This window comes from Triturus cristatus, chromosome 3_1, assembly GCF_964204655.1.
Source record: "Triturus cristatus chromosome 3_1, aTriCri1.1, whole genome shotgun sequence".
Lineage (NCBI taxonomy): Eukaryota > Metazoa > Chordata > Amphibia > Caudata > Salamandridae > Triturus > Triturus cristatus.
In genome coordinates this window covers 850,571,064-850,587,777 of record NC_140583.1, presented here as the reverse complement: position 1 = coordinate 850,587,777, position 16,714 = coordinate 850,571,064, and the positions used below count along the sequence as shown (strand labels likewise).

Genomic DNA, 16,714 nt, shown 5'->3' with positions numbered 1-16,714 from the left:
AGCAAGCCAGAAATGGTTGCAGGTATTCGAGGGTTAGGACTGCAACTGTAGCCGACCCCACTGGTAGCACTACTGGGCTGTATTCAGGCAATAGTTACAGTACATCAAAAATACCTAGCACTGGGCTTCCTCATAGCCAAACGTCGAATAGCCTTCAAGCGGGGGCGGGGCCGTGCCCCAAAGTTTAAGGACTGGATACATGACATGACCACCTGGCAGGAACAGTCATTATGTTATGCTGAGCTACTCTCAATGTCGTCACGACCAAAGGATTTCTGGGGCCCTCTAACCGCATATCTCCTATCTCAAAGGGCTGATTCGGACGCGGAACAGGAGGAGGTGGTGGATGGGTTCGGACTACTGGGCGAACTGCCTCGCACTCCCTTCCCTCTTCGAACAGTCCTGGGGGGACCGAGTTCTGAGGATTGATGGACGTGGAGGGGTGAGGGATCCAGACTGTGTAGGGAAGAGAGGTAACTGTACATGTGTGGGCTAAATACCACCTTGTTAATTCCTGAACAGGTGCGCTACATTAGTGGTACTAATAGTCATATTCCTCTGCACTAAGATCTGAACTGTGACGTACTTCAAGGATATTCATCTTTTCTTTTATCGAGGCTGTGCTAGTTTAGGGGGTTGGGCGGGGGGGGGGCGTTACCTTATGTTATTTCGTATTGTATTCATTAGATGTCCCAGTGGGTACTGAGTGACACCAATTGAAAGCTTACTGATTGCCTAATAACAACTCTATGCTGTACAATTCGCGCATATACTAAAGATTCTTTTACACAAAAACACGTATAAAGTCAATAATGCTACGTGGTAACGTTTATTTCTTCAGGTTTGTCTTATATGCTCACAGTCCAAAAAATATATTTTTCAAAACGATTCACTTGACGAGGCCGGCCCGAAGTGGTTGTAGGCAGCTTGCGGTGTACTTTTACATTGCCTATACTGCTAAACCTGTTACTTCATCGCGCTGCCAGCCCGAACAGGGTTGTAGGCACCATGCCGTGTTCAACAGTACCTGCTTCTAATAAAGATTTTTGGAACTCAAAAAAAAAAAAAGTCAAGCCAGAAATAAGTGAGATGGGTAAAAAAACTGCAAGACTTTTCCAACTAAACACCAGACACCATAGCTCAAAACTTCACATAACAAAAAAGGAAGTTACAAAATGAATTTGAGGTTTCAATTCACGTTTTATTGGAATTTAAAAAGCACAGCGACAGTGTCCATTTGATAAATACTTAATTTTACTTCCCTTTAATTCCTCCCGATTGTCCCCTCCCCGTCACAGCTTTACAGTGCTCCCCATTCTGTTCTGAATGCTACTTCGCTCTCTTCACATCGCTGAAGCAGTTCTCACTCCTCCCTAAAATGAGACTGTCTCTCCCTTTGTTACTAATAGGGCTTCCAGTTTTATGGTATTTTTCTTTTAACATTTCCGGTCATCAAATTGGTATTTATCCATATTTATTTTGTTGTTTGAGAATAAATGGAGTTGCAAAATACATGAGCACTCATATGTGGATGCCTGTTCAGCTTTTGCTTGGAGCTCATGAAAGACAGCATGGATAGTATCTCACAAGAAGCACAATATTCTGTATTTTTCCGCTTTTAAAAATAAATACAGAGAGGAAACATATTTCTTTCTGTTTGTAATTCTCAGTAAAAATCAGTAAAAAAGGAAAACCTGGGAGCCTTAGTTACATAGTAGAGTTCTAAATTAGAGATGTCAAGAATATGGTGAACGAGTAATCTCTTAGGCACTCTAGCACTTGAATATCTTTACGTAAATAATTTGGTAGGATGCTTGGTTGTTTCCTGAACTCTTTATCGTCTATGGGCAGTTTTGATTGTCTCTTCAATTCGCAATGCCAACCACAGTTTCTGAAGCTACATTTATCCTGTGGTGGATATTGTGGCGGCTCAGTGAGAAAGAGTGGATTGTTTAGCCACAAACAGCATGTGAGAAATGATTTTCCATCTAGAAGAATTTTGACTATGTGCTAGGAATCACACCCAATCTTAAGAAATACACACTAAATTTCTACACGAAAAGTAGAAAATAGTATAGGCTAATAACAAAAAATATTTCTCAAAGTTGTCCAAAAAGGAAAGAAGTGGTAAAACAAACACAACTGAAAGTTAACTAGTGCCACCAGGGATCGAATAGAAGGAGGATCCGAGTGTGCCAGCCATGCATACTACAATCACATCCGTGGTCAAAACAGTACAGAATCCCCAGTTAAATCATGGGGTAAATGCAACTCTACAGTTTAGCAGAGGTCTCATAAGGAGAAGGCATTTGAATCTGAAGACCCATCAGCAACCTAGTAGAGTGGAAAACTAGCTTAGCAACTTACCAGGTGAAAATAACAGTATCAGTGCATGCTCTCAGTCACACAGCAAAGTCTACCACCACCACATCAAAATACTAAATTGCTAGCCAAGTACCATGGGTAAAGCATGTTAGCTGGAAAGAAAGGTGAACAATGAAAGAAGTGCACTTTGGGGTTAAGCCACCTGCTTAATTTTAGAGCATATGCACCCATCGACATCGACTTTAAAGTCAAACATTCTCAATCAGTCAGGAGAGATGCTGTGAAAGCAATAAATATCCATACCATAAAGTTCAAGCCTAAACCTCACACTACTCCACCATCAAACAACAGCACGGAAGAACCTCAAAGCTAGAGACCTGTCATTAATAAGGAGTCTAGGCACGGTGGAAATATCCATTTCAGATATTCCATGAATTGCCAATCTGATCAGGAGTTGCAATTGAAAAAAATAATCTAAAATACTCCAAGAACAAAGTTAATCAACAAATTCAGTGAACAAGACTCATAGAATAATCCAAGTTCAGAAAAAGTTGAAAACAGAATTCCTTCTCTCCTCGTCAGATAAAAAGATTTCTTAAATCTTCTGAGACTTCTAAGCCTAAATATGTTCACTGCACTACCTGCATAATTAGTCAAATAATTGGAATTCTCCATAGACTCTGCTCTCACATTTATTTCCACACATCAATACAAGAACTAAAGCTGTATATTTCCATCTACAAATTTTGGAACAAAATAACACACCTAATTACTCTTGAATTACTCAAATTGAGGTGCATGTGCTTTTAATCTCTAGATTAGACTTCGGAAATGCCATACTTGCAGGAGTTTCAGTCAGACTTCCTCTCAATCAAAGCTGTTTTATTGAGCAGCCAGATAGGTACAGAAAGCAAACAAAAATTGACCAAATACCTTCTATTCTGTATGACCTTCTCTAGCTCCCCTCTACAAGAAAGTTTATGCTTCAAGCTACATATTCTTACTTATAAGGCCATACACAATAACACTCATCTTACTTAAGTGAACCTTTGATCATCTCATTAGGATCCAGAGAAATGAGGAGCATGAGTTTTCCCAGAAAGATCTCACTTCTTGCTTTTAGAAGACAACTCAAAACCCATCTGTTTAAACAAATCCCGGTCCAATGCTAAACCTTGCACAAATAATTTCCTTGTAACAATTCAAACTGACTGACTAGTCTACCTACCTACCACATACCAATTATGTACATGGAAATGTTCCCACAACCAACTTTATAAGAGCTCCAGATTATTAAATGTGAACTATCTTTCTTCCCTTTCCCTATCTCAGTACATTCTTTGCTCCTAGATAACTGTATTGTAAAGGCTGCACATCTCTCTTTTGGCCCTGGTTGCACTATATAAATACTTAATATCATTAATAATAATTACTCAAAGAGTAAACTTTCTAATTAAGAATGACCATCAGCTACCCAAAGGCACTCACACTTCAAATGAGCTAATGCTATAGATTTTACCCCAAGCAAAAAAAACATGTAAATGGAGCCTTAGAAAATAAATATATGAATTGTATCCAGTGAAGACCAAAGCCGGTCATTGTGTCAATGATCAAAAGCCTTCTTCCACCAAAGTGCTCTTTGATTACATTATGGCCTAATGAAACCCTGATTTGCTGATGCCTATTCACTATTTTGAATACGTAAGTATTTACATAAGGCAGTTCTGATCTTGATTTCACATTTTAAAATGTTTTCAGACTTGTGGTTTGACAAGTGATGATTCATATTATGTCTTACTAAATGTTCTTGTCTTGTTCTCGTACAGCGCTACCAGTACTCCAGTTAGTTGCCCTCCTGTAGCCCTTCCCAGGTGGACTGAGGCCCCCTTCTTCTCTTTTATGTCTTGAGGCGTGAGCATGTGGTTTTGGGCCCTGGGGCTCTGGTTCTCTAATTTAGCCCGCCAAGAAGGCTGTTTTTTTTTATTATACCCCGCTCTCATGTCTGCTTGGGTTTACACATACGTAGAGCTGGCATACTGGCACTCCCCTTGGTACATATCAGACATTTCTAAGTGATTATCACGTCAGCAGGTGTGCATATCAGTCTCTTAGTTGAGATTTGTTGTTCTCCTTCTTTCCCTCATGTATCGATTCTGATTATGTACTGTCTTTATTTGGACTTTATGGATAGGGGATTGCCAAAACATGAAAATGCCCTTACATAAACTGTTTTATTATGTATCGTTATACATATATTTGGATAGTAATTGTATTTTAATGTATCTCTTTTGTTTCCTTTTTATTGTACTGTTATGGTCTATTTATTTAGATCAAATAAAGTTTATTCTGATTCCAAATGAGTAGTTGATTACCAAGGTTGGATGTCATCCACAAAAATAGAAAAAGCCCAGAGAAAAGGAAGGTGGGGCAGAAAAGGCTGAAAAGGTGCCATAAAAAAGACATAACGACATACAAATTAATTGAGCTCATGGTCTTCAATGCAAACTTTGGCCAAACATGTCTACTGTTGCACCACTTGTATTTGTATTACCTTTTGAACAAATTATTTTAATTGTGATAAAACCAGTAAACTATGGGCTAGAACATCATTTTAGAATAATATTAGTCAACACCAAAGTCACACGAACAGACCTAGCACAGATTGTGGAAGCCTGGTACTCAACAATTAGTGGAAGGTCCCGCTTTCTCACTCACACACACACATGCGCACACACACTGAAACTAGTGTTGATACACAATAAATAAGTAGCAACACAAATTCAGATGAGGTCTGGGCATTTATTGATTGCGGATTGTCTCACTAAATAACACACAGCTCTTCTCTACAGAATAAAGAAAACCAACAGACACGAAAAATTATGAAAACATCCATCTCATCATAACGAGGCATTCGAAGTAGATACAGAAAAATTAAAAGGTTAAAACAGAAAACAAATTGCCAGTTGTGTGTGCAGAGCATGAGCAATAAACCAATCACATCAATGAAACAAGCAACCAATCAAGAATAAGGAATAATATTAAATGTGTTTGGCAGAGTGAACCACAAATCCTGAAAAGAAATGTGTGCACAACCCAAAAACACTGCAAGGACTTATTAGTATCCTTCAACTCGAACAGGGCAAACATCCTTAGCAGACATAGCATGTACTCCTTTCTATCTGAACTCACCTCTAACAAGTCAAATTATGTACTAAATCATCTCCTCTCATCTTGAAGATTGTAGAAATTAACAGGATTAGGAAGACGGCGAACAAGATCAAAGAACCCTCTCTACAAAGCCTTGCATAGCATCATACAATTAATTTCTCCCAGCGCTTGAACCCACAACTACAAAATACATTAATATGTACCTTCTCAAAATAAGTCAGAGTTTTGGAAGCAATCAATTTTCTTTATGCTTCCGAAAAAAGCATGACTAGCCACCTATAGAATTTTCTAAAAACTCTCACATCTGATCAAAACCCAAGAGAAGGAAATATCAAACAACGGAGCATACTATTAGGCTCTAACCAGGCTCTAGACTCATGAGAAGGACTGAAAATACAAAATCAAACAGTAAAACTCTGTAATCTGAAAGAAGGTCACCAGGCTACTTTAGAATTTTCTCACCTCCCTGAAGTCTTTTAAATGGCAGATATCAACATTTTACATATATCAAAGTGGATGAAACTCCTGTGTAGCACCTTCATCAATCAGTTAATTAATCTGGCTCAGACATGTCCATTCAAGAAAACAATAAGCAACGGAACATCACATAAATTTATGACACATTTGTCTTCAGAGAGTTTATAGCACAGTCCATCTGAAGATTGGAAGCCACTTCATTCATAGCACCACACGCAGCATCATTCTTGGATATTTCAGGTTTACGGTACACTCATGCTAGAAGGAAACACTGGAGGCTAAAATAAACTGCACATGGATATAAACACGTGGCACAACATTCAACACCCACTGCAAAGCAACTAAATGTTAGGTTTCAAGACCTTCCTGTTTCAGAAACAGTTGCTTTAGAAAAAACAATCCAGAAAATATTAATTATGACATTTAGCTTTATTATTTGTACAAAGTATATATGCCAGAAGCCAATATATCTATCACAAATAAATCAGTTAGATTTGATCAATCATTTTGGATACTCCTGGTTGTTTAAAGTAACTTCAAATTTCTGGTAAAATGGGACCTAACAAACAATGGTTGAACTTCACCAATTTGGAAACGTTGCTAGAGATCGATATTTCACTACCTGCTGCTGTACTTTAATGGCAGCTAAATACTTATCAAAGAGGAGCGGGATCACATGCACTGGAGGGATCCCTTTTGGAAAAATCTGCGGGACCCTCAACAGGTATTTTTGGTCAGTGGTATATTTGTGCCACTGACGTACTAGTAGCTGATAGCTGATCATCTGGTCTTTTCCTACACCAGGAGCTAATCTCTGAACGAAGAGATTGTTTGGGATCCGCATTCAAACGGACGTGCTGCACCACAAGAGTACTGCTCCTCTGCCCCCCCTCCCCCAAGTACCTATGAGGCCCACACGAACAAGATAAGAGAGGAGAACAGTATATTCTGCATAACCGGAAAAAGTGATCCTGACTACACCAAAGCCAGGGGACATTGTTCCGAATGGCTTAGAAAGGAGGGGATCTAAATTATCCTCATCGGTCCTGAATAAAGTCACCGACCCGTTTGGGGCGTAAGTAGGCTGAAACATTAGGCCTGTTTTTATGGCGTGATGCGAGGGGCACATTACACATCCCAACAAGCATCCACCTTCGTTTTTTTATCTTACTCTTATCCAGGCTCCTAATAAATGAACTATTCCTAGATAAGAGGTAATTTTAGATATTTATTCTGATGCGGATTCCAAACAATCTCTTTGTTCTATGTTCTCCTGGTGGAATAAAAGACTCAATGATGAAGTTATCACTAGTACGTCTATTGTGTGCAGATTTAGATTCCGTATATAGGTTTCCCGATTTCTGCCCTTATATAGGTACAATTCACATTGCCCTTATTTGGACATAGAAATCCAGCCATTATTTAGACATTGTCCATACAAACCAAATACAGGCATGACCACCTACATCCGTCCATCCACGTCACAACAAATTCTTGGAAAACCAGAGCCTTAAGCCTTTAGGAATTTCCCTCAGCTTGAATATTGATTTCTCCAAGAACTCATTAAATATGCATGAACATCTATTCCTTAGGGGTTCATTCATGACGCTCCTCTGCCCGACTTTTACGTCAATACTGGCATTCCTAGACACCTTCAAGGTATAAATATACCAGCACTTGCCTTGGCAAATTGCAGTTCCCGGAGGATTCGATCCAACCTAGACTACGCGGTTTGCCACGGCAAGTTTGGAAGGAGATAGAGTTCCAGCCTGATGCACTGACCAGACGCTGCCATCCTCCTCGCAGAGAATCAAGCTCCAGTGCGCTTTGACTTCCCTTGCGGGGGGGGGGGGTTAGACTATCGAGTCCAGAAAAGAGATTCCAACCTCTCTCATTTTCAGGTATGGAGCTGACTAGAACTTAGAGAAACTTTCGGCAACTCTTGGCTAAACTAAAATATAGCTAGCTATACTTTAGAAATAGCACCTACTTCAAACCTCGTACTGCACTTAGGTTAGGTACACTGGGGTAGAACAATTTAGAAGCATCAGATGAGTATCACATTTTAGCATATGTTATTTATGTATGTATTTTGATAAATATATGTCATAGCTACAAACCATGCTATTGCAGTATTATTTTATCTTACTGCTACCCTCGTACATATTGTACTTCGCAGTCTGTCTTACGATTGTAGCAATTCATATCTCTTGCACGAGAAATAAGACTGTTCAATAAACCCTTTTTATTGAAAACGCCGTCTCTCCATTTCTGAGCAACTCTGTAGAAACGAAGCATGCACGATTGACTGAGTGAAACTTATCTATTGTTTCCACGATTCTGAGACTGTTCCGCTTCTAAAGGAAACAAAGTTGTCATGTTTATGCGGTTGTCAGAGACTAATCCCTTCTTGTATATTCGAGAAGTTTCCAGTAACCTCTGAGTTAGCTGGCACACACAAGTAATCAAGTTTAATATACTCGATAGAGACATACTGACCTTAGTCCTATGTCATATCTATAGGGTATATTATTCTAATGCGCAGAGCCTATCTGGGATATAGGAACTACACTACAGATTTTTCCAAAGGGGATTCCCCCAATAACATATGATCCCACTCCTCTTTGGTTTGTTTGGTATATATGTTTGGAAGCTAAGTGGGGTTCTTATACCTCTTGCTTCTATTTCCCCTCTTGTGATATTTACAGCTAAATGCTTATGGCAGTCGTTAACGCGTCAGTGTGTGATTTTACCTTAGCTAGGAAATGCATAGAGGCATCTTGCAATGCAGTGTAATACACTGCTCTCTCTCAAGATTGCATGGTGATTCTGCTCCACCAATTTATAATAGAAGAAAAACTCCTACAAATATGTGAGCCTAAATCACATACCAGAAAGTCCCAAAGGTAGGAACATAAACACAACCAAACTGCAGGGGTACGGGCAATCCAGGCAACCTAAGCACCACTCACAGAATGCTTTCGCTTTAAGTAAATCACACCGTGCAACAAAGCTTCATTTTTTGCATGCATTCCGGAGATACGTTTCATTCAATTTGTAAAATAAAAACAGAACTGCAGATAGCCATGTATGTTAGTGATTAAGAAAGTGTGTAGCAAAGTTAAGCTGCACGAAATGCTTAATCAAAAACTTGAAGTCCACAATCAATTGGATCTGAACGAAAAACAATTGGTATTTAGTATGAGAATATTCTGTAGACCACTTACCCAACATTTGGCAATCCGACAATACCAATCTTCAACGAGGTCCCAAATCTCCCAATGATTGGATGTTGTTTAGGTACGTCGGCTCCTTTTTTGGGCGGCATCTGAAAGTGGGAAGCAAATCTTTACCTACTCAGAATTTCTGTTTCAGCCCCTGATGCACAAATGACAACATGAGAATCACCTCAGCACTGCCAGTTCTTTTTCGCACGGTACCTTTTTAGGAGCCATCGGAACATTTTCAAAGAAACAGTGCAACTTCAAAATCTAATGATTTCTTACACAAACATTACAGAGTCTACCAATTTACAGCGGTAATATTTGCGCACAACGACTGACTGCCGCCTGCATGAAAAAGCAAGCTCTCTGAAGGCTGCTGCTAAAAATAAGTTGACAACCAGAGATGGGATGAAATGCTACCGGTTGCTATTTTTTCTGCATGTGACGCATGGCACGCCGTTCATCTAACTGCCTTGGAACTCTTCTCATGTGTAAACCAGCCATGGCAAATAGTTCAAATGAAAACATGTAGGCAATGGATTCACGGGCCATTCCCATATTTGTCAACAAGACTAACTACAGTGCTTTAATACAAAAGCGACACAAACGTCCGCGTATTTCACACGCCAGCCTGGCACTGGCTGCCTTTGCGGTCATTTGAGATGTATCAACAAAAGGATTGCATGAGTTTTGTTTTTGTTTTTTGCAGTTTTATAGAGCGTGAACTCGATCCGAAGGTATTGGAGCGCTTTACATGAGCACCAGTTACGTTGCGCAAGGACACATTAATTTTTGATAGGCACAGGGAGATTAAGTGATTTGCCCAAAATCACAGGATGTTGAGCCGACGCTCGAACCTGGGCCCCAGCTGCCAGCTCCAAGGTCGGCAGCTCTCGCCTTTACGGCACACCCTCTCCTAACTCCGAGTTAACAGCCATGATACACAAAGAGGGGTGTGCCTTGATGTAGAGTTCAGTGTACGTGTCAGTACTGCCATACTGGTCAAAGTGGACCTGTGTGTGTGTTGACGGGCAGGATAATCAGAGAATGTTTTAACAGTTGGCAGAGATGGGTTTGCTGATGGGACAGGACAATCAGGCTGTGACGCCAGGAAGATCGAAATTGCTCGTGTTCATTGTCAATCTAGAAACTGTGAGTACTAGTGAACATGACATTACTACCGCCGCTGTCAGACGGGATAGAGAGCATTGAAGACTTAATTCGGAGGTGGTTGCAGTTATTGTATCTGCTAAAAACGGTGATATTCTGAACTGAGTTTCAGCTGACGGTCAGAAATGACAGAGCAGCATGTGTGTAGGAGGGAGCATGGCCATTGGTATAGTAAATACTAGAGCAAATATATGAGTCGACGCTGCGAGAGGGGCGCTTTTCACCTTGTATTATACTGGGCGCTTCTGCCGTTGGTTGTAGCGTGCGAGTGGTTATGGATAGGCGCTGCCCGAGCTGCTTTTCACTGGATCACACTGGCACACGCTGCCAGTGCCGGTGCACAGAGGGGAAAGGAAAGATCAAGCATCACGCATGCGCACAGCGCCCAACTACATTGGATGAAGACAACCAGGAGGTGAAAGGTCAGAGAACGTTACGCTGCGTGCCGACGCTTGGTTTAGCTCTGAGAGCCGCCCAATGTGTAAACATAGAAAGAGGGCATAACTGCAAGGGCCAAGGGATTATAAGAGGTTCGCTACTCTGCTTGAGAGGAGTGGTTACGCGGCGTCTGTGTGTGTTAATATGAGTTTGAAAAGTGGGGGACCCAGTTAAAGCCAGTAGAGGCATGTTGTTTGTTAGGTTTGAGAATAGAAGTAAAAGGAGGGCGGTAACTACCACAGGCGGGTGAATTGAAAGGTATAACTTACCGGCCTGGCTAGTAGTTTCATGCCAAGGCAGGCAACTTTTTGGGGACATTATGAAAATTCTGTATTTTCGATCTTATAGTATATACAATTTAAACAAAAACTACACAATGAAAATACATTCAAGGTATTCCACGGTTTTCTAAACTATGCCTGGACAATTTGTCAAGCAACTAAAGGCACAAATTATTGCCATGTTAAAATAATCAGAGGATGGTACAAAAATGGTTACTTGTGGTAGAGTTCTAGAATGAATCCAGGAGAAGGATGTATAGGTTGTAATCTCTTTAATTCTCCAGAAGTACACAGCATCGACCCAACACGCCAGCTTACGTCCGAGGTCTCCGCGTAACTGCCAGACCTCGACCATCAGCTGGAACCCCTAGTACATTCTAATGCTAAGCAGAGTAACCATAGAAATAGAATACAACCCTACTTTATACCATCTCTCAGCCCTTCCTGTGGTGTCGCATTCTAGTCTTTTGTACGGCCATAGACAGATACAATTTTTGGAAACAAAATGACACGGAAACAGTGGAAGACTATGTGGCGGCGCTAAAAAAAACTGGCTGTAAATTGCAAAGTTGGATTCCTTCATGACGATTATAATGCACACAGTGAACACTAATGTACAGGAGAATTTGTGGGTTTGTGGGGAAGCACCCCTTAATGAAATCAAAGCAATCGTCAAGTAGGCAGAACTATCTAAAAGATGTGCGCTAGCGACTAGGAAGGAAAGCGAAAATAAACCCAGTGTGTGCAAAGTGAGTGAAAAAAAGGTTTCAAGGGACAAACCAGCCTCCAATGCAGGGACAAAAAATAAAAGGAGGCAGATGAAAAAGAATGCAGGACCCAACAGAAACCCTAGTGAGAAAAAGGGTTGTTGCTACAGGTGTGGTAGTCAGACTCACATGGCTAATGACAGGAGGTGCCCTGCGTTCCATGTAAAGTGCTCATTTTGTGGTGTTGTGGGACACTTTGGTAAAGTCTGCAGAAGGAAACCCAGCAATGCCACAGTCAAATGCGTCCTGTATGAATCAGATGATAGGGAGGGTGACGTTGAAGCTGATTGTATTTTATGCATTGATGAACGAAAAAGCCTTCCTGTACGTTGACCATTGGGGGTGTGCAGATATCTATGGTAGCGGACTCAGGTTCCCCATATACCAGTGGTTCCCAAACTTTTTGACCCATGGCTCCCTTGACCCACTTGGCAGTTGGCCGTGGCTCCCCACCATTTTTTTACCGGCGCACCGGGGTGCCGCGGCGCACAGTTTGGGAACCACTGGTCTACATGAAGAATCAAGCCTAGACGTGATGAAGGATTCAGAGAGTAGACATCACCATCATAAAACTTTATTTGCAATCAAAAAGATCTTATAAAGTACATCTCAATTGCTAGAGAAAGGCTCAAGGAGCTCTGTGGCGTTACAAGAAGTTTACATGGGGTGGGCTCTGATGAACCCAAGATGGCTCACCAGATCCCCTCTACCCAGTGTTTTAAGTGTGCTGGGTCCTGCTGGTGCAGTTCTAAAAGGCAGGTGTCAGGACAATAGGTAAGTTTTACAGACACATCAGAGGAGGTCGCGCAGTAGTACATAAGTAAGCCCAGCCATATCCAAACATATTCAACCATTTGCAAACCTATCCATCATGTATCCTTCCATCTATCATTTCACTCATCCATCCCTTCATCCATCCTTTCACTCATCCATCCATTATCCATCCATCCACCCTTTCACCCTATCCATCTGTATACGCATCCATCCACTCTTCTACCCATCCATCCATTCACTCATCCATCCAGCCATTTACCCTTTCACCCATCCAGCCATCCTTTCACTTACTCATCCATCCACCCAGTCACTCATCCTTCCACCCATCCACCCTTTCAGTCATCCATCCATCCATCCTCCCTTTCTCTCTCCATCGACCCTTTCACTTAGCTATCCTTCCATCCATCCACCCACCCACCCACCCATCTACTCATTCACTCATTAATCCATCCATTGACCGGATCACTCATCCATCCTTTCTCTCATCCATTTATCCTTTCACTCCTTCACTTATCTATTCATCCTTTTGTCCGCCTACCCTCCCTTTCACTCACCCATCCATCCATCCTTACATCCACCCTTTCACTCATCCATCCATCCATTCACCCTTGCACTTATAAATTCATCAATCCATCCATAATTTCACACCTCCATCCTCCCACTTACTCACTCATCATCCACCTTTTCACACATCCATCCTTTCACTCATCCATCCCTTCACTCATCCATCCACCCTTTTACCCATCCAGCAACCCTTCGACCCATACATCCAGCTATTTACCTTTTCTCTCATCCATCCTTCCACTCACTCATCCATCCATCCATCCTCTCATTCTCCATCTATTCAATCTTTCATTCATCCATTCACCCTTTCACTAATTCATCCAGCAATCCACCCATCCCTTCACTTACTCACTCGCTCACCTTTTCATATTAATTTTGAGCTGAGCCTTTTTGAGAAGAGGCCCATCAAGAACTTCACCCTCGCTGCAGGAGCCATTCCAGGACTGGGACAGAAACCACCCAGGGCGGAGACAGGATCCACCATAGGGGGGGGGGGGGGGACAGGAGCCATCACAGGTTTTGGGGGGGGGACAGGAGCCATCACGGGGGGGGGCAGGAGCCATCACATGAGGGGGAACAGGATCCACCAGGGTGGGCACAGGGGTGGGCATGCAGTATTCTAGTATCATCTTTGTCTCTTCCAGGGTGGGGTAGGGCTCCTCACCCCCTCCTGGACAAGACAACGAGACGACAGGGTCTCTGTCAAAAATGTTAGTTTTGCCATCCCCCACTGTGATGTACAGTACTTAAAGGAGAACTGATTTAACGGATTGTCCTCCATACTTTTTTAATCAGTGTGGGTGCGATTGTGCCATGTCTTTTATTACATTTTAGACTGCATGTTTGAAGAACCGAGGTTTTCTTACAATTTAGTGACATGAATTAAACTCTGTGGAGAGAACCACGTGCTGCCTCGGTGTAATCAGGGCCTGTTCTACGATTTTTATGGCCCTGGGCAGGAAGGGAATGTGTGAGGCCCCTCTAAATTGCAGAGACATGACAGGACGCATTCAGGGTTGTTGCATCTGAAAAGATGCCCCTGCGACCGAAGCTGCAGCCCCTCCCTCTCAGTCACCTTCAAACACGACTTAACAGCTCATGTCGGGGCTGAAGGTGTGAGTGTTGCCATCCCGCTGTGCCTCTCCAATGCTGCTGGGGATCGGAGCTGCGGCTGCAATCTCCCACATCCTGCGCGGCGGCGCGGCGCCCCTGGCTTCTAATCGCGGCGCACCGGGGTGCCGCGGCGCACACTTTGGGAACCACTGCCATATACTATCATCCAAAGGAATATGTGTGAAAAGGAATTTGCTAACGCTATAGGGAGCCAACTACACCCCACCGATGTACATCCCGTCACCTTCACAGGAGAAAAGATGCCCATGGTTGGGTTCAGACAGCTTAGGTTTGAATTCAAAGGGGTAGAGACCACAGGCAAAATGTACGTTGCAGAAAAGGGGCCTTCTGTCCTAGGGTGGGCTGACCAAGGGGTGTTCAGCATCCAACTCAGCCCAAGCAGAGAAACACAAGTACTCATTACAGATGACCCACCCATGCTTGATGAGAAAAAATTGAAAGAAGAGTTTCCAGAAGTCTTTGGCGGGACCATTGGGAAGCTTTCAAAATTCACGCACAAGATACTGCTAAAAGAAGGCACCGTACCAGTCAGCCATAAGGTCAGGAACATTCCGTTCAACTGTAGGGAAGCGGTGTAGCTTGAATTGAAGCGCTTGGAAGACAATGGCATTATAGACCCTATCGAAGCGCTGAATGGTTTGCGCCCTTGGTTGTCAATCAATCAATCAGGTGTTTGTTAAGCGTGACTACTCACCCGTAAGGGTCTCATGGCGCTGGGGGTGGTTGGGATCGCAGGTTCCAGTCCATCAAGGAGGGTCAAAGAGCCGGTTTTGAGGTTTATTGCGATGATGGGGAGCGATGTTGTCTGTCAGAGGTGGAGCGGAAGGTCGTTCCAGGCTCTGGCTGCGCGGAAGGAGAAGGAGTGGCCCCCGATCTGGTCTTTCTGGTGCGGGAGACCACGGCGTAGGAGAGCTAGGCTGATCGTAGGGTCCTTTGGGGTGCGTGGAATTTGAGTCAGCTGTTCAGGTATGCTGGTCCGGTGTCGTGGAGTGCCTTGTGAGAGTGGGTTAGAATCTTGAAGGTGACTCTAGCTTCGATGGGGAGCCAGTGGAGTGTGCGCAGGTGCTGGGAGATGTAGCAGTGTCTTGGCAGGTTGAGGACCAGTCTTGTGGCAGCGTTTTGGATGTTCTGTAGCTTGCGGGTGAGGTTTTTGTTTATTCCGGCATAGAGTGCGTTGCCGTAGTCGAGCCTGCTGGTGACCAGGGCGGGAAGGTGCGTCTATGCATAGACCCTAGAGAATTGAACAAGAATATAATCGTGGACACATTTCCGTTGCCAAGGATCAACGAATTGTTGGCCCAGACCAAAGGAGTCAAGTGGTTCTCCGCGATAGACCTCACGGTGGCGTATCACCAAGTATCGCTTCACCCCTCATGCAGGAAGTTGGCCTCCTTCATCAATCCATTCGGCTGCTACAGATTTTGGCGACTGCCATTTGGCCTGGCGTCAGCCGCTGCAGTATTTCAGAAATGAATGCACAGGCTATTCAAAGATATCAGCGGCATGTTATATTTCTGAGACGATATACTCGTCATGGGGAAGAATAAAAAGAAGATTTGCAGTATCCCCTGTTATTCCCAGCACGGCTACGAATCGCTGTTGACACCACCACCCTGTTTTTCGATACCGCTGCAGATGCCTAGTACTGGTTGAAAGGGTACAAGGGCGGACTGACAACTGCAGCCGTGGGTGTGCGGGGCGAGCTCAGGAGACGACCGCCAGGAGCACGTGGGGCTAGAAGACCGCGGAAGAGGGCCCCGGTGAAACCTTCCCCGACACAGGCTGAACTGGAACAGGCCGCTGCACTACGGGCGGTGGAATCAGTGTCGGGGGCCCACAGCCTGCCTCCGCCAGAAGACGATGCTGGCTCTACCAGAGACTCTGCAGATAACGACTACCAGTAGTGCGAGGCTTCCTGTGGTAACACCCCAAAGTGTGGATGATCTAATTTGACCCTGTTCTAAATTTGGGCTGGGTACCCCGTTGTTTTACTGTGGAGAATGGGTCCTGAGTTGTCTGAGTGATCGTTAAGTAGTTTTTCTGCTGTTATTGCGGCTGTTGCTTTCCTTCAAGTTGAGTAGATCGCACCAAGGTGGCTGCGTCCACTCCTACCTCTGAAGTAGTCAGGGGACTTAGTTTAGTTGTTTCTTTCTATAGTTTGGATGGTAACTAGTTTGAAGGTAACTGTCCTTGGGAGGGGGGTTTGGGGATTTGGGGTTGTTTATCAAGGGTTCCGGCATGACACCTGTACTGAAGTTGTGGGGCACTGGACACATTATAGGTCATGGGGTCTCTGATCGACCTGAAATGCATATCGTGGAATGTTAGGGGCCTACACACCATGTGCTGCTGTCATAAGATCCATGCGTACTTAGTGAGGAGGTGGGTACAA

General features: G+C 43.4%; 1 protein-coding gene across 2 annotated transcripts in view; it reads right to left on the bottom strand.

Moving 5' to 3' along the window:
• The window catches only part of OLA1 (Obg like ATPase 1), a 606,204-nt gene extending 595,434 nt beyond the window's left edge, over positions 1-10,770 (bottom strand). The window contains exons 1-2 of one of the 2 annotated variants that reach the window (XM_085645270.1): positions 10,589-10,770; positions 9,198-9,298 (exon numbers count right to left, since the gene is read on the bottom strand). In XM_085645270.1, coding sequence (XP_085501396.1) covers positions 9,198-9,298 — 101 coding nt within the window. In that variant the 5' untranslated portion in view covers positions 10,589-10,770. Of the gene's footprint in view, positions 1-9,197; positions 9,299-9,410; positions 9,563-10,588 lie in introns of those variants that run through there. The other variant, XM_085645268.1, reaches the window with a different exon arrangement.
• Positions 10,771-16,714: the final 5,944 nt, after the last annotated feature.